At 34.4% G+C, this 22710-nt stretch overlaps 3 protein-coding genes across 9 annotated transcripts; all 3 read right to left on the minus strand.

Annotated features, from left to right (window-relative positions):
- Window positions 1–989: 989 nt before the first annotated feature.
- LOC106776983 (protein SHORT-ROOT) lies at window positions 990–3014 on the minus strand. The gene is made up of 2 exons (XM_014664471.2): window positions 1342–3014; window positions 990–1211 (listed from the first exon to the last, which is right to left on the minus strand). The coding sequence occupies exon 1, from the start codon at window positions 2809–2811 to the stop codon at window positions 1363–1365; it is 1449 nt and encodes a 482-aa protein (XP_014519957.1). The 5' UTR covers window positions 2812–3014; the 3' UTR covers window positions 990–1211; window positions 1342–1362.
- Window positions 3015–7128: 4114 nt separating this feature from the next.
- LOC106777932 (peptidyl-prolyl cis-trans isomerase CYP65) lies at window positions 7129–16994 on the minus strand. Of its 3 annotated transcripts, none has more exons than XM_022787366.1 (12): window positions 16537–16994; window positions 16382–16444; window positions 16191–16294; window positions 11354–11445; window positions 11179–11268; window positions 11011–11086; window positions 10518–10891; window positions 9352–9608; window positions 8981–9269; window positions 8306–8416; window positions 8004–8206; window positions 7129–7663 (listed from the first exon to the last, which is right to left on the minus strand). In XM_022787366.1, exons 1-12 carry the CDS (start codon window positions 16662–16664, stop codon window positions 7597–7599), a joined length of 1854 nt encoding a protein of 617 aa, XP_022643087.1. In that variant the 5' UTR covers window positions 16665–16994; the 3' UTR covers window positions 7129–7596. The 3 variants fall into 3 exon arrangements, with proteins under 3 accessions (XP_022643087.1, XP_022643086.1, XP_014521246.1); XM_022787365.1 differs by having other exon boundaries at window positions 7136–7605; XM_014665760.2 differs by lacking the exon at window positions 7129–7663 and having other exon boundaries at window positions 7818–8206; window positions 16537–16988.
- Window positions 16995–18279: 1285 nt separating this feature from the next.
- Window positions 18280–21994, minus strand: LOC106777070 (adenylyl-sulfate kinase 3-like). Of its 5 annotated transcripts, none has more exons than XR_001376916.2 (8): window positions 21406–21789; window positions 20347–20487; window positions 19579–19728; window positions 19345–19463; window positions 19107–19191; window positions 18868–18914; window positions 18476–18627; window positions 18280–18397 (listed from the first exon to the last, which is right to left on the minus strand). XR_001376916.2 is itself a non-coding variant. In XM_014664581.2 (8 exons), the coding sequence occupies exons 2-8, from the start codon at window positions 21665–21667 to the stop codon at window positions 18529–18531; spliced, it is 903 nt and encodes a 300-aa protein (XP_014520067.1). In that variant the 5' UTR covers window positions 21812–21994; the 3' UTR covers window positions 18280–18528. The 5 variants fall into 5 exon arrangements, 3 of the variants coding, with proteins under 3 accessions (XP_014520067.1, XP_014520065.1, XP_014520064.1); XM_014664581.2 differs by adding an exon at window positions 21812–21994 and having other exon boundaries at window positions 18280–18627; window positions 21406–21667; XM_014664579.2 differs by having other exon boundaries at window positions 18514–18627; window positions 21406–21790.
- Window positions 21995–22710: the final 716 nt, after the last annotated feature.

The following is a 22710-nucleotide window of genomic DNA, read 5'->3' on the forward strand; positions in this document are numbered from 1 at the left end:
TTTCTTAGGAAAAAGGACTCTCTCATCAGCCCCCCCCTTATCTTTCTTACCTCCATCAAAGACCTCAGGGTTTTGTGGGGGCCATGCACACCCTAAAGTTAAAACAGGTGCCATATACAAAGATAATAGATACATAGATACTAGTATAGTTTAGGCTCAGAGAAACAAAAGAAAAAATAAAATAAAATAAGACCAATTCAAAGACAGCGTGCTGGCCACTAAAACCTTTAATCCCACTAATGACTATACACCTTTTAATGACATATATTCCAACCAATAACGCAACTTGCTGGCCGTCCTAAGATTCTATTTCCCATAAACTAGATAACGACTTCATTTTATTTATGCTTCCATCTTCCTTTACTTTTACTTTCAATATCATCTTCATACGCAAAAACACCAAATCCTATTTTGCTTTTCCACCAAATTCAACATGTATTAAATGTTTTTGTACGTCTCACTACTGTTGATCATCTTAAATATACTCTAAAATACAAGATTATCGCGGAATTCTACTTCTTAAACGCACAACAATATGCTTCTTCTAATCTCTGGTCAAATCCGGACCAGCTTGGATAATATATAATTGTAATTTATATCAATGATCAACTACCACCTGCTTTAACTTAGTCAATAATCAATACGCTTCAACCTACACATTTGGATTGCGACAATAACTTATATTTTAGCCTAATAAGTTAGCAATTTCTTATTAATGACAAAATAAAATAACAAATACTCGAGAGGAATATACAATTTCACAATCATTGAGAATTCATTACTATTTTTCCTAGTTATTGAATGGTCACGCAAGAACGTTCTTTTTAGCTGGAAATGGTCCCAGATTTTAGGAGACAAGTAAAAAACCATGATTGTAATTTCTTTTTCATTTTATCTGTCAGAATAACGAAACAACAGCTTCTTGTTTTTAATTCTATTCTAAACATCAATGGAGGAGAGAAAAGATTAATAGATAGAGGGATGGTACATACTGCTTGAATAGTTTATAAAAAGTACTCGAATAGCTTGAGATATAAACCCAAATATAATATAATATATAAAGTATGTACAACAGAAATAGTGAAAAATGAAAAGGAAATGTGATGAAAATAAATTTAGTCTGATGATTCCTTTTTGAATAATAGAGGCAAATCCCTTTGCTGCAATCATCCTCATACCCTCCGATTAATACCATTGTCTTAAGTACCAAACTGGAAAAAAAAGAGACATGAATTAGCTTAAAGAAAAAGAAAAAAAAAAAAAAAGCCCTCGGCTGAGCCAGGGGCACGTGCTTTGAGAACAGAGAGCACGTGGGATTCAGTCCCTCAACTCATTACTCACGTCAAGTCATTCTCCTCTACACTACGTCAAGGCCCTCCATGCACTGGCCCACACCACCGGCTGGTCCTTCCACGAAAGGTATATTCCGGCGTCGGAGCACTGTGCCATTGACCATCCCTCCCTATACCTCCTCAACAACGCTCTCACGTCATCACACACCTCTTCGCTAAACGCCACCGTATTGAATCCACCTCCATGCATCCTCCTCGTCCACCGCCCTGCCCTCTCCCGTCGCTCCACCGAATCCGAAGCCGAACATGCCACCAGGTCGACCACCGCCCTCCCCGCCGCCCGCTCCAGCATCAACCGCTCGTTGCTCGTCCGCGGAAAGCTCTCTTCTAACGCTTCGAAGTAAACCCTAAACCACCTCAAACACTCTTCAAAACCCTTCACGAACTCCAACCCCTCCAATCCCACGTCCAAGTCCGCCTCCTCCTCCACCACCGTCACGATCCTCGGCTGCAGCCTCCTCAGCGAGGATATCACCGCTTCACGGTGGTTCCCGATGGCGGAGACCGAATGCAAAGTATTGACACAGTTAATAGCCAAAGCCTCGTCCTCTTTGATATCCAGGGCGCCGAAATCGAAGTCAGAAAGTTGACCTAAGTGCTGAACGACGTTGAATTGAAAAGGCACGCCCATGAGTCTGGCAAATTTCTCCATTCTGGCGCCGATTTCCTTCATGACCTTGTGCGCGGAGGCGGCGGTGACGAGGGAGGTGAGACGGAGGTGCGGAGTGTCGTCGTTTCGAGTGGCAAGGGCTTCGAAGAGCGTAGGCCATTGGGTGCAATAGGTGTTGCTGATGTCAACTATGTGTAGTTTGGGCTCGCCTTCCAAGGCTTCCAAGATGGCACCATTGGACGCCACGTGTCCGAAGGTTGTCCAGGGACTGACCTCTTGGAACTTCAGCACGGTCTTGCGCGTGGATTCGAAGGAGCATGTTCTCTCGGAGGCCGAGGCCAAGGTTCGATAGGTTCGGTCACCGGCTTGGGTGATGCGGCTGAAGAAGGCTTGGAGGAAGTAGGAGGCGAGTTTCTGGTCGGTGTCGCCGTAGGGGGAGGCGAGTTCGTTGAGCATCCACATGAGTTGCTGGAGGCGCGTGGTGTTCTTGTCGGAGACGGCACGTGAGGTTTCGAGGAGTATGTCGTTGGCCCACTTGCCGGAGAGCTGGAAAGGGAAGGCGGGGTCTTGGGTGGGAGAGAAGGAGAGGTCGGTGGTGGTGGTGGTGGTGGTGGTAGGTGTAGTGGAGGGAGGGTGGGGTTGATAGGGATAGTAGTGCTTGGAAGAAGACGAGGATAGGTCTTCTTCATCCATGAAAAAGTTGAAGCATTCTTCGTCTTCTTGTGGGTAGGGATAGTTGTGTTGTCTGGAGGATGGAGAGCTGGTGGTGGTGGTGGAGTTGTTGAGGGATTGATCTTGATCACCTTGAGGATGTTGGAATCTCACTACACCAAACAACGTGGTATCCATTTAAGGTTATTAACCTTTGACTCGCATGGATATCAATTGGATATCAACGAACCAACGAACCCAACCAACCAAAGAGAATGGACGTAACGTGGTTTTTTAACGGTGGGAATTGGGGTGTGTGGCGGTGGAATAGGAAATTCTGAATGGATACTTCTATATACAAAGTTACGTAATTGTTAATGATATGTATGTGGGTTAATTTTTGGGGGAAGTGGGGTTGGGTTAATAATAATAATAATAATAATAATAAAAATAATAATTAAAAAAAAAATAAGGATGGGCATGGCGTAGGTGATGCTTAGAATAGAATTGTGTCTGACAAAAGATGAAAAATAAGAAAGTGTGAGCAAAAGGTAGGGAGAAGGGATCCTTTTGATTGTTTGAGAGATGAGTGGGAGCAGGCGTGCCAAAGTTTGATTTTGGGTAGATAGAGAGTGAAAGGGTAAAGCTGCCGGCGTGAATCATCTTCCTCAAACTCAAACAAACCCATTTTCATAATCCCACCATTATTATATACTTTTCTTTCCTTCTAATGCCAACTTCTAGGGCATGCCTTCTCACTTTTTCTCCACACCATTATAACCATTTTTTTATCCAATTAATTACACATTTTAATCATTATTATTCTAAGCCTCTTCTTTCATTTGTTTTTCTTCTTCAATCATTTTACGCTGCCCTTGTACGCTAATGTTCTTTTCTTCTAAGCCATTAGCTCCCGACAAGATGAGACAGGATATTAGCCATGCTCAAATCCATAGATATAAACACTTTTCCCTTTTTCTTCTTTCCTCTAAGACCAATTGGTGGGGATGACCGATTTTCCATGTATACCACCAGATTCACCATTTTCCAATTCACACCTTTAAATAATTAATCTTTCATTATATTTATTTCACATTTTAAATCCAACCCCACATAACGGTTAGTCCAATATTATGCAGTACGAAAAGTTCAACCACTTTAGATAAACAAATGGTGAACTAAGCCTGATTAATTAAACCAACAGAAATTCAGATAATTAATTAACATCTCTGACAATTTAATGAAGTTAAACACAAATTCCTGAAAAGAACTGTATCTGTATGTAGTTGATGAAATTCATACCCTCTTCTTCTCTGTGTTGCAAACAGATAAACAATAAAGCAGACAAAAGAACTGCATAATTGGCGGCTTTTATCCTTTCTTTTTCGCTGTTGTTGAGGTGAGCCCCATATCCATTTTCTTTTTATTTAAAAAGCTGTTACATTTGTAAGAAAGCCTATAGTTGCTATGTCACTGCCACAACTACAAAATACTAATTTATTTTCGTTTGGACTGTAGCAGAGATAAAAAATAAAAAATTAATTACCGTTACACGTCATTTCGCAGATATATACTAATCTATTTCTTTCATCATTTCATCACTCGTACTTGATAAAGTGATGTAGTGTAGGAGATGATGTTTATCTAAGAATTTCTGAAGAAACAGGTGCTGTTCTTAATTTGTATCGTTGTAAAGGATGATTTTTACGATGTATTGATGGATGGTGTTGTTGTGGTGTTTCCTATGATCGTTTAACACATGGGGCGCACTCTGCGTCACAGTTTCGACTCAATAGAAGGAAAAAAACAAGTTTTATGAAATATGACAATTACTTTTCAAGGAACCCGTGCAACGCAGGGAGCATTCTTCTAAATATTTTTACAACCTTTTTTTCATTCATTATTGGATATCGCCATGGATCTAATTTTGGACTTATTCTTCTCAAACATATATTAATTATCAACTGTTTAACATGCCGACAAACTGTAAGGATGTTTGTCTTCCCATTTACAGAAAATTATACAAAAATAACTTAAAGAAATTTATGTTATCATTTCATCATAAATTATTCATTTTATGAAGATTTCTTTAAAAGTTATGTTTAAAGTGGTTTCTGATTAATATTATGAATCCTCTACATTGATACTTGTTAATATAGAATGATAGTCGACTGATCAGTTATAACTGTGTGCTGAATCGAATAAACGCTGAAAAAAAGACTTCGTAATTAATCGGTCACAACAAAAGATTCTAATTCGAACGTTGGAGTATTTTCTACCGATCATCCTTTCAAACCAATCTGTTACTCGGAATAGAAAAAAACATACATTCATCCCGATAGCAGAGTTAAGTAGATCCATCATCCTTCCAATTCAGCAGAAACAATTGTTGGAAGTCCCACATCAACTAGAGATAAGGCCAATTTATAATATATAAGTAGGGTGCAGACCTCATCTTAAAAGCCGGTTTTATGAGGATGAGTTAGGCCTAAAACTCACTTCTAACATGATATCAGAGCTATGGTAGAAGAGTCTATCCTAACAATATTTGTTGGACATATTGTTCCACCGCTATTGGACCGTTATCGGACCACCCATTAATATCTAGTCTCACGCTCGAGCGACGGTATACATTTTCACGAAAGAGTATAATGTATTAATGTAATTTATAAATTTTACATTAACATACTCTCTTTATGTAAATAAATAATTGTAAAAAAGATTGATGTTCTTTTGGATTTCATTTTGAACCGTCACAACCGTAGCATTGTGATGGTACTGAATTACTGTATCTCTGATACTGAGGTATCAGTGTTTTTCTTAACTGCAGATGAGGTTGAGTGAATTTTGTTTTGTTTTTTCCGTTGTCGAATACCAAAAAAATAAATCCGTATACAAAAACCAGGTGTTGTTGATATTCTCGCAGATAAATTAAAAAGGTTGACACCATAAAGTATGCCATATAACTTAAAAGACCTGTAAAACAATTGATTAATAAATGTCTTCAGTTAAAAGAGTATACTAAGAACTTCAAATTAAAAAATTAGTAAAACATAATTAAATATTTAACCATTACTAATCGCGTCTCTACAGAATTGTCTCCAAATATATATATATATATATATATATATATATATATATATATATATATATATATATATATATATATATATATTTATTTATTTATCATTTGCGTTCAAAAATTATTTAAAAGAAAAAAAGTTTTTGGATTGAGAATTTTAATTATTTTTTCAATTGTTTATTTTATTCAATTTAGTTTCATCATTAGTAAAATATTCAATTATGTTTCTCAATTTTTGAAAAAGTAAAAATTTATTTTCGTCCAACTAATGTAAAATTGTTGACAAATAAATACTGATAAATTTAGTTTAAGCATAACGCCATTTGTAACCAAGATGAAAATCCATAAAATTAATAACATTTATTGTAATGTACCCAAATGTCACATTGCTACATTTTTAGAAAAAAAAGTTAAGGAGTTGATTGAATATTGAAAGAGTCGTATGATTATTATTTTTTTCATAAATAGAAAAGCTTGATTCAATATTTTGTTAATAAAAAGGTCAAATTTAATAAAATAATCAAAAAGTAATTAAGCCTGACAAACAAACATTGTGAGGCTTAAATTGGCATTGCGGGAAATGATTCCCCTTTTGTATTTAAATTATTTGAAAAGTAAAAATTTCTTTTAACAAACAATGAAAGGTTCTACAAAATTTCATGTTAGGAAAAAAATATAAAATATTTTCATAAATATAAAAATGTTTACATTAAATTTATTCATTTTCACGCTCTTTCAATTTTTCAACCGTACGACGAGAAAAAAAACCAAAATAAACGAATGAGATTGAAGAGAGTCGAGTTCCACTAAAAGCAGAATTTTTGAACTGCAGTTAAACCCCCTTCCCTTACCTTTACAATCTTTCTACATCGAGTGCCAAAGCTAAGATCATGATGCTAAAGTTGTCTTTCTACCTTTGTAGATTTCCCAAACATTGCAGGGATTCTGAAACCTGTTGGTCTGGTTATATATGTCACATTTCTTTTATTTTTTAGTCAGATACCAACTAATTCATTCAATTTTACATGTACCTACTCTTTTTCTTCTGTCAATCCAATATTTCTTCATGGACCTAATTTGTTATAAAATATATATTCACACACACATATGATTATATTTTTTATATGTTCATATCATTGATTGACACTAGACTAATTAATAAAATTATATGATTATTCCATCAAATTTTAAATTAGTGTGACAAATTATTAGCTTACGTTATTTTGTTACTTAACAAAACAGATAGACGTAAGTTCAGAAAGATAGACAAGTCAAAATTTTGATTACAAATTTAAAAAAAATGGTGATATTGATTTATAACGAATAAAAATATTACATAAAGGTCTAGTCAATTAAGTATAACAAACAACGTTTGAGAAATTGAGATGTTCCATTGTGTCTTACGTAAGTGTGTTTATTTTAAGTTATTAAATTTAAAGAGATTAGATTTTCAAGCATTACGTGAATAGAACAGATTATTATGTGGATAGGGCACTTTCAAGTCAGGCATTTAAACTATTGACTGGCAGACATGTGCATGGATTGAGAGCAATAGAGGGTAGGCCGTATCCATAGTAAGACAATTGTTGCAAAGCTACAGGATCGTATGATTCTGGCATGAAACCTGCTGCTAAGCCATCAAATGGATTCCTTCCATTTGTTCTCCTTGGTTGAATGATACATAGATTCCTCATTTTTTACTTTAGATAAATGTAGTGTGATATCTGTACTATGAATTGTACAGTAGCTGTAAAAGATGCCAAAATGTGACCAGGAGTCCGTCACTAAAGTCAATGAAAACCTAGCTAGGCTCACTAACTTGAAGTGCCCTTGGGAATGCCACCCTAGCCTGCCTGAACTTACCATTCACGCCAGACAACTGATTGCTGAACAGGAATAAATTAAGTTCCCTGCAAGCAAGCAAAAGTCGATCGGATTGATAATGCCCCCAGAAAGCATGGTACAGAGCTGTTAAAAGATGTACATAGCGTAACTCTTTCTTGGAATGGAGATGTATAATTGAGCTAAGCAATGTATATTAAGCCCCTAATACTCTTGGGAGAACCAATCTATCAAATCCATGACCAAATTACGAAATTCTGACAATGCAGCAACGGAACCAGAGACAACCCAGGCAATGATTCTACTCCGCTTGCATCCAATGAAAACGCTACATATATTGTACAAATCCTGAACGGCGTGCAAAATTTTATCTCTCGCTATCCCGTCAATTTCCCCAATGCAAATATAATAAGTTACACGAGGAGTTTACACATTTTTACAAATATTACGAAATTGGGATTGTTACCATGCAGAAAAATCTTTAAAGTCACTGCTGGCAACTCCCACTTTTCTTTTCTTTCCTACAACGGCTGTACTGGTATCAAGATTAGCAGATGTAGCTTGAGCATTCCTAGCTTTCAAGTACTTGCCGACACCACCACCGACCCCCGTACTTCCAGATTCAGATGTTCCAGCACCAGGATTGCTAAACCATGAGCCTACCTTACCCTGAAACATACGACAGTTAGCAAAAACCATTGACAAGTATGAAAAAAAAAAAAAAAAACAGCGAGAGATGTCTCAACTATTATGGATAATTAATATTACATTATCCTCATCCTCTACATTCTTCTCTGTGGCATTATCATGCTCTTCTCCTTCATCTGGTTCCGTGTAAGGATTGACAAAAATTGTGACACTTGTTATCTTGATTTCCTCCTGCAATATGAAAAATGTATGGAACATAACGCATTGTTTGAAGTGGCAAGAATGGCACGCTGGATAATTGTGTATAGTTCATTTAGAAAACATCAAATATTAAACCAAGTATTCTTAATATATTATATCAACTTTTCAAACCAGTAAAAACTTGCCACCATTAACAAACAAGGCACTCAAGGCACAAGGAAACACAAAATGTATCATACTGTGGTCGAGTTAGTCTATAACTGAGTAATAAATGAAAGTGCGCAAACATTGTAATCCCACACGATACAATGATATGGAGTTGTAGTAGCAGAAGAAACAGTAGCCACAACGAAAAACTAATGCACAAAACCCGAAGTCCAAACTAAACAGATGTTTGGGAAAAGAATATATTTATGCAGAAGATAACAAAATATGTACAACGGCATAAGAATCTACTTTTTTAAAGCAGATCCGTATTTTGTGATCATATGTTTGCAATTACACAGGTTGAAACTTTATGCATTTGAGAAGAATAAAACCTAAAAAAAGGGGAACAATGTATTGCATCAACAATAAAAAGAAAGTACGACTAACCAGAGGTCGGTCATTATCATCAACTGGAACCTTTTCCATGGCAGCAAGTGTGGTCAAGCCACCTACAACTACTCCAAAAACTGTATGTTTGAAGTTTAGATGATTTGCAGACTTGTACAAGATGAAGAATTGGGAACCATTGGTGTGTGGGCCACTATTCGCCATGCTTACCACACCTCTTCCAGAGTGAACTAGTTTGGAGTTAAGTTCATCTTTAAATGGCTTTCCCCATATAGATTCACCTCCTCGACCAGTACCAGTAGGATCACCACCCTGTATCATAAAATTCCTGCACAAAAATGGATTATGAGACCATAAATCTAAGGCTTAATTTACTACGGGAAGAAATATGCAATGTTATTACACCTAACCTTATGCTTCTATGAAAAGCAACTCCATTATAAAATCCCCGCTCACAAAGAGTGATGAAGTTTTCACACGTCCTAGGTGTTATATCACAATGTAGCTCAATGTTCAAATCACCATGTGTCGTATGCAGCTGTACATAACCCTTCTTTTTTGGATTCTTCTCAACTTTCACATATTCAAATTCATTTTTTGTAACTGGATCAAATGATGTTGAAGTAAAAGACCGGGAAGCAGCACCAGTTGTGAAACGGCTTTTTACCTGAAACAGGTAACTACATTAGAAGTTCATAATACATAGCAAAGTGAGTGCTGTCCTTTCTTATAAGAGATGTCATATAAAAGCATTCATGTGTATTTACCTAAGAATTTAAGTGTTTAGGAAAAGGTAAGTGAAACATTCATTCACCCTCCTACATCACCCAATCGCCTAAGAATGGTTTTGGTTTAATGTTACATTTACAATATGTGGAGAATGGTTTTGGTTTAATGTTACTTTTACAATATGTCGAGATCACACATCGTCTAGCAACAAATATAGCAAAAGTAGTATCTTTATAAGACTTGCAATCCACGCCCCCTCTGAGTTAGCTCTTGGTGTTACGCCAGGGCCAATCTATTCTCAATTTCTAAACATCAAAGTCTATAAGTCTATCCAATTGGCATTTAGTTACACGAAAATGTTCAATCCTTGGTAGTGTGAGTGGTTGGGTGGGGAGAGAGGTTAAGCTCACGTTGGCTTGTCACTAGCCCTGGACAATCTTCCCACATTGAGCTAATACTTGTGGAGTGACTTAGGTCCTACCCCTTGTAACTTCTATAGTTAAAACCATGTGTGACAGGTATAATATAAAATCATTCATGATTCTTCCACCAATAAATAAGATTAAGTTGTTAAGTGAAAAGACATTAATGGTTTCAGGGGTTAGTTAAGTCCAATCCCTTGCCATTTCTAGTATAAAACCATGAGTCACAGTCACAGATGTAATACAAAATCATTGAAGTGAATCTTCCACCTATAAGCTTTTAAGTCAAGAGAAGAGGCCTTAATCAACTCTTTTATACTACATCTCTAACAGTTACATAATGTACATTGAAAAGATAATTCAATTTGCGAATGTTAGCTTTCAATATGTATTGGTGAAAAGGAGGGTATATCTAAGAAATTCACCATCTTTGCATTCACTGGCGCCCTGTCCCCAGACATGTGCATAGCTATCCTAGCAGCAGTTTTATCACCTGATGAGGCTTTAGCAGCAGCTGCACTTCTTCCATGCACTGCAGCTGATGCAGCATCTACGATACTGAATGCCTGAGGAGCTTTGGCCTCTTTATTTGGATTTGATTTGGAATCTTCATCCATACGGGACCTCGCAGCTATGATGGCAGCTAGTGCAGCAGCCCTTTCTTTTTGTGCCTTGCCACCACCACCCCCATGCATTGCAGTTTCCTTTCCTTTATCAGTTCCAAGCTCCTTAAGCATTTGCTTGATATCACCCGACATGTTTATGTTATAGGTTGGATCTGAACTCATTTTCTGTAGTTCTGAAGGTAGGAAAAATAGAATGTGTCAAAGCTAATACTAATAACAGAAAAAAGGCAACATCAAGATTCAAGACCAATATGAGATTTATAGCTCACATAAGATGAATGAGCTAGCATACCCTCATCATCAACTTTCAAATCATTTTTAACATGATCAAAATCCAGAAGAACCCTGTCGTCAAGTGCATTAGGATTCTGCACATAGTACACAAACACCTCAACTTGATATTAAGACAATGAAAGATGAAGCAAGAGAAAAAAAATGTTCTTGTTCAAACCCAACTTACCTGAATGGTTACAAGGTCATCCCTTGTGAATGGCTCATCAGTAAGGAGCTCCTTCCAGTTTTTTGTCTTAATGTTTAACTCTTTAACAGCCTAATTCCCACAACTTACATAAATATAAATGGCGTATACATAAGAAATTAGCATTATTGAAGTCAAGGATGCTAGAAATAAAAACCTCATAGCAGAACACATTTCCCGTAGTCTTCACTGCCACAATATGCGTAAATTCAGTGAAAACTTTGTTTAGCACTGGACAATGATATTCTCCTGCAGCATGACAAACAAAGGTTGGTCAATAATAAATAGCTAGCAAAGTAGATAAAAAATTTATTGAAAATAAAAATAATTAGGCAAAGGTAAAAAAGATTCAGAGAAGGTAAAAAGCGTAGTGTATTTAAATAGTGAGGGAATGGAAGAAAAAAAAATAAGCTACAAGTTTATAAGCTATAAACTACCATGTTTTGGAACCAAGAATAGAAATCGGAATGAGATAAAGATTTTATCGGATTGAATGGAAAGAACACGCAAAAAGAGAGATTACTCTCCTCCAAGAGCTTCCTCCAAGCAAAGAGCTAGCACTTGGTTTACAAAGGATAACCGATCTCCATGAATTTCCTCCCCTTCAGTCCTATCTATTTAGGTCTCCCATTTAATATAACCAACTACTAATTCAAACTGCCATAACTAATTCCCGTATACTCTATACTTAACAACACCACCCCTCCTAAAATCAACCTTGTCCTCATCATGGTTGAGACTGTGCAAGTTGGATCCCCCCAATAGTTTTTCTAAATGTCACCTTCAATTAGATGTTGTGGTAACATGACGAATGTTGGTTGAAATTGAACTCTGTTAAGACCACGACGGTCTAAAATCCCATAGCAGTTTAGGAATACTAGTAGGAATACTAGACAACCCTTGCATTAAGAATTTGGATGATAAAACATATAGCTAAAAATTTAAATGATTATACCTTATTATGATATCATGCTAAATATATTTATGTATTTTTACTTATATCTTTTAATAAATTTAATAGGTAACTACATTTAAAATGAACCTTCTATACTTGAACAAAACCATACGATCTAACAGTTATAGCATAGTTAATAAAGGAAACATTGGAACACAATTAATCTTATTTCCACTTATAAAATTAACCTCAATGATAATCGCACTACTTGATTTAATCAGTAATTTAAAAATAGCATCCAAAACTCGTTCTATAATTAAGCTGATTATATTTGAATAAATATTTGAAATGACTTCGTTTAAGAAATTTATGGAAAGAATACCTAAAATCAAATGAGCTCTTAATCACACGATGCTAAGATGAAAAAATTATATATTATTTGTAATATTTTGGGTTGTTCCATATGTAGACGCAAGAGAGGATAGTCTAGTTAATTCCAGTGATTTTGCACATCAAGATTAAAGGAAAACTATATCATAATTACTCAATAATATCAAAATGAAGATTGCTCTACAACAGTCATATTCCTGAGGAACTATAAATACATGACAAAAATGAATGCACAAAATACATCCTAACACAACTACAATTCTACTTTCTTAGAAAAAACCTACAGGCCTATATTCTGTTTTAGACTCTGTATAGTCAAAGACCTTGTAAACTTCACGTAGCAAAGTTACACCTTTGCAAGAAAACATTCATTGTATGTCCTTTTTACGAGAGTTGTTTCTTATGTTCGATGAATGCACAAAATACATCCTAACACAACTACAATTCTACTTTCTTAGAAAAAACATACAGGCGTATATTCTCTGTTTTAGTCTCTGTATAGTCAAAGAAGACCTTGTAAACTTCACATAGTGAAGTTACACCTTTGCAAGAAAACATTCATTGAATATCCTTTTTATGAGAGTTGTTTCTTATGTTCATTGTTTTTGTTAGCCAGAAGTGACACTTAAAAATACTTGGAGATTTTAGTCTTAAGGGGAGAATAAGACAGGTTAGCCAAAAGTGACGTGTGTACTCAGGATAGCCCAGAGTGGTTTATGTACTTGCTTCGTTAAACAATTTTTTTATTAATGGAACCTTTTAAAAGTTTCTTAGATGAGAGTTGGACATATATCAAGCGTTTAAGGTGAATCAGTATAAATCTTGTGTTATTGTTATTCATCAGACATTGTTCGCAATAATTTCAGCATTTTGCCTATTGGATACCTACTCAATATGTTGAGATTGTGCCATTAAATCATTACAAAATTTTAAACATCTTTTACAACAGTGAATTAGGACCAGCTCCTTCATGACATAAAAATGCACAATTCTTCATTGATTTTTTTTCCAATTCCTAAATCCCACTTTAGCAAAAGAATTTCTTCCATCATTTTGATCACCGTGATTATTATTGAACAAGTATCAAGGTAAAAAAAATGTAGCATCCATGTCGGGTGAATATTCTAACCAACTAGGAAACTTTTTAAACCAAGAAGGTTGAAAGTGTCAATGATGATTTCCAATATTAGAAGGTGGAAACATTATATTGGTAGGTTGATATGGTCCAGTTATTATATAAGCTCTACGAATCTTATCATGTTATATTGTCAAATAGAAATACGTTTTCCAGGATCTTTCTCTAATGAAGAGATATCAATTTCATTTTCTTCTACTCTAGGAACTTTATATTGAGGTTGTTCAATTCTACTATTTGTGTGGTTGATGGAAAAGTTGGGGACTTACTAGGTTGAGAAGATTCAATAGCTTTTCTTTTAAAATATGCATCAATTGTAGATGATTTTCCCATAATGATGATTGTGTCCTCACCCTATATATCATTGATAAAAATAAATTGAAAGAATAAGCCAAGCATTCATGAATTGAAGGTTAAGGTGAGAATATTAATAAGACAATAATGGAATTTTTTTACTTGTAGGTTGTAGTATATTAACTAAAAAGCTGTTGGTATTTGTGCAATTTACAAATCACTTGAAAGATGAAAGGCTGCAACTTGCAAATCACTTGGAAGTGTGAGAGACACAATGGCTTCTTAACAAAGGAATTGTATTTGGCTTCTCAAGCAAGTTTTGACATTTGCTTTAGTATATAAAATATAAAATATAATATATATATATATATATATATATATATAATTTATATTTTTTTAAAGAGGTGGGGCCAGGGCCCATGCTGTATATCCGTCTCTGTACATAACATAAAACAAATACCAGACTTTGGCTATAGACTACATGTTAAAGGTGGTACACATAATTCTCTCAAATATTTACATCAATATTTCAACCTATGAAAACTACATTGAATTACTCAAAAAATTCTAGAATAATTAGGCTTGGGAATAGAACTGCATTGCCAATAATATGACCATAACATAACAGGTGCACACCATAGCATTTCCATTTGACACTATGGTGTTTCAAAGTGTTAGAGCCTCGAAGAAGGCACCTTGATTTTGGTCACACCTAGCACGACATACTTGCAGTCTTAGAGCCTCAAAGATGGTGGTTTAATCCAACGTCAACTAGAGATGTGGATAAATAAAGTTAAAGTTTGAAGATCCTTCACCTTTCAACTTATTCTTATGAGATTGAGTAAAATCCTAAGCCCAAATTTGAAGATGGTCCCACATGTTATCTTAGATCTATTTCCATCCATCTCCACGTGCTAGATCACTAACCCTCGGCACAAGGGAAAGTGTCTGAAAGCTACCTAAACTGTGGTTATCCCTATCCTGCCTTGATTGAGGATTTTTTGGGGGTTGTCTTAATTGGGGCATCAAGGGTGGTGGTTTAGTCCTATATCAACTTGAGAGATGTGACTTACATAAAGATTACAAAGCTTGGGCAGTTTTCGTTTTACATTTTGGTTTTGAAGGGTCCATTCAATATGTTAAAGCTTGCAGAACCATAAGGGTCCAAAGCCGGGTCTTTTATCATCCTTTGATACAATCAAGGTTAATTACAGTAAAGGGACTTTGATTTTCTTCCTTCTTCTTTTCAGTAGATTTGGGCAATGTGAGAAAAACTACTAAAATATGTTCTCTACTTCCCTCCTAATAATAAATCATTTTCGAATCCAGAAAAAATATGACCCCACTTGACAAAGCTGATGTAGTCCTTGTGTGTATACTTGTTAGTAGAACAGCAGTACCTAATCTCCGGATCAATGTTACAACTGTATAAAAGCAATGGAAATCGTTCTAGAGAATGAGGGTGTATCTAGATATTGATTCAACGAACAAAAGAACAATGGAAAAAATGTGAAAAATCTCATTGTAAATCAGAATAAGATCTTTGAGCTCTTCTATTCCGTGACAAAGACCTCAGGACCACCTATACCTAAACCTCTTGAGAGGAAAACCAACTCTAGCTAATAAGCTTGGTTATTACCAGGTAGCAACACTAGACCTAAGATAACCGTAAAAGATTTTTAAGATAAACAATTCCAGAAGTTTAGGATAGAACTTGATTCTTTTTATTTACATTTTCTTCTCTCTTGTTCGCTATTTTACCAGTAAACAGATTGATTATAAGTTTCTAGACAACTCTATATATAGCTCATCCCTGTGTAACCCTGCATATTAAGAAGTAAAATTACGGTTTCATCTCCTAAACTGCAATAATAGCTAGGGACCATTTAAAAAATGCAACAGTTTTTCAATGCAAACAAAATCATTCCTTCATACGCCACCACAAGTTGACTGAACAGTTTTGGCTAATATTACAGTACACAGATAACTTTTCAGCAACAACAAAATTATTAGAAAGAAGAACTCCGTTGTCAAGGAAACAAGGAACCACAATGATAATTCAATGCAAAATTATCAATAATTCAGTGTCAACAACAACCTGGCAACAGAGTGTCGTGCCAAGAATTAGAAATGAAGCTAATACACTAAAAAATTATTAATTAAACGAGTCTACCAATAAAAAACCCAGATAAATGAAGCAATTAACCTAAAGGAAGGAACACGAGAAAATAAAAACCCAACTTAACACAAAATTATGAAAAAAAGAAAAAAGGTGATAACCTTCTGAATTCTTGTGGAAAGTTAGTGGAATGAGATCCGAATGCTTGAGGGGAGTTCCAGTGACTGGATGTTTACCGTATTTTAAAATATAGGGAGTAATATTCCTGGAGAAAAAATTATCAAAATGAATCTATCAATTAAAAAATCAGTAACAACAGGGGAAGCTCTCAAGGGATCGCAGAAATACTCACATGATATCGAAAACACTGCCATCAGCAGTGCAGACAGGTTCTTCAAAGGGTGTAAACGTAAGCCTAAAACAAGAAGAAGAAAAAATTAAAGAATGAGTGATTGAAAAATGGAGTGAAAAGAAGATAAAAGTGAGAGAGGTTATGAGGATTGGTACGCGCAACAATAGAAGGGAAGACGTTTGAAAGGAGTGCGACTGTCTTTGGATTTAGCTCCTCCCCATTCCGTTGCCCACTCCGTTTTGGTGATGAACATCCTGTCTTTACTGTGTTGCTTCTTCCCCATAGTTGCTGCTAGGGTTCTTCTCAATCACTGATAAATTACCCTGTTTGAAGTCGCAATTGCAATTGCAATTGCAATTGAAATTGAACGCGCCTATTTGTAAGATTCTGCTTCACTTTCTGGCGATTTTTAGAAACTGACCCCGCCGCTCGATTTTTCTCCCCTCTCACAACCGCCTTGGCAGGACTGCGCTATTTGCCAAACACCGCAGTTAAATCGTTCTTGGACCGGGTTTATTCCTGGGTTGGTTAGTTCTTTTTTCACATTTCGAAAATGAAGCGGATCCCGCTATTTTATAAAATAAAATTTATTATCAAAGTTGTTTATTTAGAAAATTCGTGCTAGAATTTCTTGTTTCTGCGAGTAACTTTCTTTAAATGAATGTTATGACTATTATTTTCTTTAAATTTAAATCACGTTTTACTGCAATTGTTTTTAATTTAGAATAGAAGTGTGTTATTTTATTCAAATCTAACTTAGCGTTGCCTATCCTTTTTTAACATTATAAAATAAGATGTTTTTTCCAAATATATAAATTTATTATTCATAATATTTACATAATACTTTAATATGTTACATTAAAAAAAATTTAAAATATTTAACATTATAATTTAAGAATAAATTATAATTGATACATAACACGTGATATTGTCAATTTTAAATATTTGACACATAAATATAAAAAATTAAAATTTTATGAAAGATAAATAGAAAAAGAAGTTGACACATAACATTAACATATGTTTAAGAACATAAAGTACAAACGAAAATTATGTAACTAAATTAGTTTGAAAATAATTTAAACTTAATTAAAAGAAAAACAAAAAAGCCAATTTAAAAAATTTAACGAAATTTTGAACAAAAGAATAATTAAGCCAAAAAATAAATAAATTGAAGTAAAAACTTACTCAAGAAAAAATTTGGTTAAGTTAAATTATCTCAAATTCTAATATATTTTGATTTTTACATTCTGCTTGAAGAAATAACAAGAATTTGTCAAAATTCAAATATTTATAATGTAAAAAGATGGAATATTTTAAATAAAAGAAAAATAAATTATTATTGTATTATGTATAATTTCTATAACTTTTAAATAATAAAATATTTATTCTTTATTCAATTCAAAAATTGTATTGTATAATTATAAAATAATCCTTACTCTTTTGAATTTGAATAAATTATTGTTTGACTTGACATTAATTTGATACGTTATAATGGACTTAATTTATACACTCAAATACTTGTATATAAAAACATGTATTTCATGCATTTGCAATTATTAAAATTCTAATTATTTATTACAGATGTTTCGTGTTCCCACCCTTGTATTATAAATTAACATAGACCGTAAGAGAATGATAATTTAATTCTTTAAATTTTCTTGGTTAAATATTTTTAATATTTATTCTTATATATATATATATATTTATTCTTATATATATATATATATATATATATATATATATATATATATATATATATTTCACCCGCAAATACAACTATAGTCGAAAATATTTCGCTAAATTTGTTTATTATTCTGATTATATTTTTTGGGTCTGCTAAGTCAGATTTTGTAGTTTAAGACAAAACTGGTTCGAAGTATGAAAACATTAGCATGGGGAAGCGAACAAATCCTCACAGGACTACAGTACACACTCAATCAAAATATACATTAACTTACGTCCTTTTCCCTCCACCCCAACACTTCCTCATAGATCTACCTCAACTACTTCCACCTACACAATGAGAAGCAAAAGATGATTTCCTTGCTGCTGAAATGAGCAGATTTTTGTGCCTCAGATTGTGTTACATACATTAATACCTACGACAAGAAACAGGGAAGAAGACAAACCCCATTCAGGTTATGTCAAGCTCGGAGGTATCCATTTTTATCCAAGTACGATATTACTATTTTTGTCATATCACTCAGAGACGTACACTCACTTCCTTTTTGTTGTAATACTATCTGCAAGAGAATGAGAAAGTTTAATCAATTTCATGAAAGTTCTGCTTAGGTTTCAGAGGGAAAGCAGGGACAAATTTATTCTGACATCTCATTAATGTCAATTTTCATAAAAGTTGGATAAAATTTTATAACTAAGTAAATTTAGCATGCTAAATTTATTCGTATTGTTCTTATTTCACAACATCAACCACTGTGTTAATCTAACGCTAGTGCAACACAAGTTAAGCAATAAATACCCACCTCACAGCTGTACGGTGGTTCATACGGATCGTCTATCCCCGTGAAACCTGAAAATTTTCGGAAATAATAACTCAAGACTTATACAAATTCGATCAGCAATAAAAATAGAAATAAGGCCAATCATAGCAGATAACCTGGTTAAGCCGGTACAGTTAAATAACAAACACCGGTACAAACATGACTATTACACATAACCAATAGTCCAAGAAGATACCTATTAAAATATTAAACCAATATACCTTTGATCTTTCCAGCTCGAGCAAGCTTGTAAAGTCCCTTCGGATCCCTTGCTTCACACACCTCTAGTGGCACGTCTATGAAAACCTGCAACATGTGTAATGAGAATTGTAAACTTTGCAAAGGAAATAATGAACCTCCTGTCTTGTTTAATGATCACAGATTCACAGTGTTCACCATTGTTAGCACTTAGTAAATGTGAAACAAGTAGCATATGGGTTGACTCTTGGCGATAAGTACCTCGATAAAATTTCCCTCTGGCAATAAAGCTCGACAAGCATCCCTATCCTTTCGGTAGGGTGATATTAAACTAGCGATACAAATAAGACCTGCATCTGCCAAGAGTTTCGCAACCTCACCTGAAATTTATTTGTCATTTTATTTTAATACTAATAAATAACATATTTACAGCAAAGTTCAAGATGGAGAGAAGAAATTTTGTGTGTATGTATATATTCTTATGCAGTAACTAACCAATCCTTCGTATGTTCTCTGAACGATCTTCTGCTCTGAAACTAAGATCACGGTTTAGACCATGTCTAATATTGTCCCCATCAAGGATATATGTCAACTTTCCTATGGAGTGCAAGCTTCTACTCAAAAAACATGCCAGAGTGCTTTTTCCTGAAATCAATGTCTCTTAAGAGTCAAATTAAGCAGAGAGAGTGAGGGTGCCGGTATCCAGTGTCTAGAATTGAAGAATGAAAGGTAAGGGAATATCCTTATAATGTAAAGAAACTAAATGCAATTGCTTTCATTTTCTTGGTTCACTATCAGTGTATATTCTACAGCAGAGAGACAATTATAATTGGAAATTAACGTTAAACTTTGATTCATAAAAGAAAGACCTTACTGTTATTTAAAGCATTCATATGCGAAGTTATAATTAGAATTGACTGGCTTCTCTTCATTATTTCATTCTTATGAGTCCAAGTGATCAACTACTGTACTTAAATAGAAGTTCAGATTGTACCATAGGAAGTGGCAGAGGATGTTACGTATGTAAAAATAAATTTTTAATGTTTCTGCCTTTGCTCGAAATAATGAACGTCGAATAAAAAATAAAATCAAACACGAGCAATCAGAACACGTTGGAATCTAGGATGCATTTAAGAATGATAAAAGGAGGATAGGACTCGATTAGTCACAATTGTGTGCTTACTTCAGCTTAACAACAATAAACTAAAGCGAGGATTCAGAAACGATCACTATATATTAAAAAGATGATTGAATTTCACAAACCTGAACCACTGAGACCCGTTAACCAAATGACGCAGCCCTTTTGCTGAAGAAGATGCTCTCTATCAAGTTTCTGGATAGGACATTCGTGCCACAAAATGTTCATCGAATTCCCAATACTTGACTTCTCGCCGAGATTTTTACCTAGATAGATAATAAACACGTCCAATATTTCAATTATTTTTTAATCATAACCCTATATTGCTTTGCTATTAGAACTAGTAGTAGATATTAAAAAGTTCAGTTTTTTTCTTACAAAAATGTTGTCAAAGCTTGGTAAACAGCATTTATAAAGCTCAAACAGGTATTTGGTGAAGTCCATGAGATTTGCGGTTTCAAAAATGAGCAGTGACAGAAACACTCCTCTTTTTTTTTTTTCTCAACGAAATGATGTTTATTTGGACAACCACCTTCGTAACCTTAATTTTTTTCCCCTCATCTATTTCACCAAGGATCAGATCTCCCTGACAAATCAATCACTCTAATGTTTTTGTTCTCCATCTTCCAAAAACCACTTACTCTCTTTATGTTTTACAACTAAAAAATATCGGTGAACTTGTGCCTAGATTTTAAATTGGTCGTTTAGCCCAAGAGAAACTTACACCCAACACCCATATCGTGAAAATATTCTCTTACATTATAAACCAGATCATGTTCTAACCAAACTTTATCACACCTGATCATTTAATTCGTGTCATGTTAGCCTTTTAAAGCATTATCGAGTGGATGGATAAAATTTTACTAAAGACTTTTATGTGCTAGAGAAAGGACAACAAATCAATGAATAGTATATAACGTTGAACAAATGATGATATGACCATTTTGCAGTGACGACAGTTCATCATTAATTTACAATATAGCAAGTCCAAGAACATCAATTTGTCCATTTTTATTGAATATGAAACTATCAACATGTACATTCCAAGATCAATGCACTGTCATCTATGAATAATGATTAAAAACGTAATCTCACAATACATTGACAAACAACAGAAAATAACAAGAATAATTTAACAAACAAATAGAACATTAAAAAAACCAGACTCGAGATCTTGATAGTACCGAATAATGCAGCAGAGTGATTGGCCAGAGGTGTCAGGCCATTCGGCTTCTTCGCTTGATGTCCGTCCTCGATCCGAGACGCACCATTATCTTCCTTTGCCAGAATCGGCTTCAACAAACTTTTACGATTACGGCTTAATCCAATGGCTTCGATTCCACACAATCTTGTGAACCCTAACTTCTCCGTCGCTGAATGTCCACATTTAGCGATCTGCATCATTCCACAACTACACGGCGGGTACAGTGCTTGTACAACGCTCATCTCCACCAACAGAAAAAAAAAAATTAAAATGAAGATTGTGTTAAAACTAGAGCCGAAAACATAGAATACACTATAAGTGATTAAATCAAATAACATATACACAAGTTTCCTAGCTCTTATAGATCCTTAAGAAACTGGAAGTACCTTGCGAAGGTAGATTTCCCTGTGAAATGTGATGATGTATGGAGTTAGTAGAAGAAATTTGCTGGAGCAGTGAAATTTATATAGCCTACAAAATTTATGCCAGTGAGTGTTGTGGTTTCAGACAACTGAAGCAGAAGCGAAAGCGAAGAAGACACGTCATGTGGTGGTGGCGGGAGCGAACTACGTATGGTGCATTGGATATTCAAAAGTAATGTGTGCTGCCACGTCAGTAGTCACAACCCAAGCATTTGTCGTTGGTCTGAATAATGATGTTCAACTTTTGTCCAATTGTTGCCTAAACACATTAAAAATCCCACTTTAGGTATTGTATTTTTTCAATTTTTCCTTTATTTCACTGTCAATTTTAAAGTTTTTTAAGACAGTATTGATTATTACTTTTTATTTATATAATTGTAATTGATAATTAATTAATTTATATGTTTTTATTGGGTATAGAAATTAAAAAATATATAAATAGTTTATTAAAATTATAAAATATATTGTATTTCTTTGTTTTTCTAAAAAAGAACTTTCGTAACCTGTATGGTAACTACTTGCTCTCAATTATTGTTTTTTCTTTAATACTACTACCAATTAGAGAGTTGTGATGTGATAAAACTGAGAATATTATGATTTGTCATTAATCGTTTGATTGGATTCTGATGTGGCCAAACCAATGGTATATCCTTTTATCTTTAAGGAAATAATGATTGACATCAAACTTAGCACCAGTGACTGTGTTAAATCAATAGTTATGATTTAAGTGGAGACAGTGTGCACTGCTAATGTGGGTCAGTGCTTCAGTGCTTCATCTTATTCCTTGTCAGCGCAAACTCCATTGATTTTTTTAAAGAAATTTTGGTATTTAAGGGTAATGGACTTTTTTCTCTTATTAAAAT

This window comes from Vigna radiata, chromosome 11, assembly GCF_000741045.1.
Source record: "Vigna radiata var. radiata cultivar VC1973A chromosome 11, Vradiata_ver6, whole genome shotgun sequence".
Classification (NCBI taxonomy): domain Eukaryota; kingdom Viridiplantae; phylum Streptophyta; class Magnoliopsida; order Fabales; family Fabaceae; genus Vigna; species Vigna radiata.

Bases quoted from the DNA above. Each gene is read 5' to 3' on its own strand.
- LOC106776983 (XM_014664471.2), bottom strand. From the start codon at position 2,811: ATGGATACCACGTTGTTTGGTGTAGTGAGATTCCAACATCCTCAAGGT.
- LOC106777932 (XM_022787365.1), bottom strand. From the start codon at position 16,664: ATGGGGAAGAAGCAACACAGTAAAGACAGGATGTTCATCACCAAAACG. The intron at 9,609-10,517 runs GTGAATTTCTTA...TACCTGTTTCAG, and splicing joins CGCCAGTGAATGCAAAGATG to GTAAAAAGCCGTTTCACAAC. The intron at 8,417-8,980 runs GTTAGTCGTACT...TTCATATTGCAG, and splicing joins ATGATAATGACCGACCTCTG to GAGGAAATCAAGATAACAAG.
- LOC106777070 (XM_014664579.2), bottom strand. From the start codon at position 21,763: ATGTTATTTGATTTAATCACTTATAGTGTATTCTATGTTTTCGGCTCT. The intron at 19,729-20,346 runs GTTTGTGAAATT...CATTGATTTCAG, and splicing joins AACGGGTCTCAGTGGTTCAG to GAAAAAGCACTCTGGCATGT. The intron at 19,464-19,578 runs GTTAGTTACTGC...AATAAATTTCAG, and splicing joins AGAGAACATACGAAGGATTG to GTGAGGTTGCGAAACTCTTG.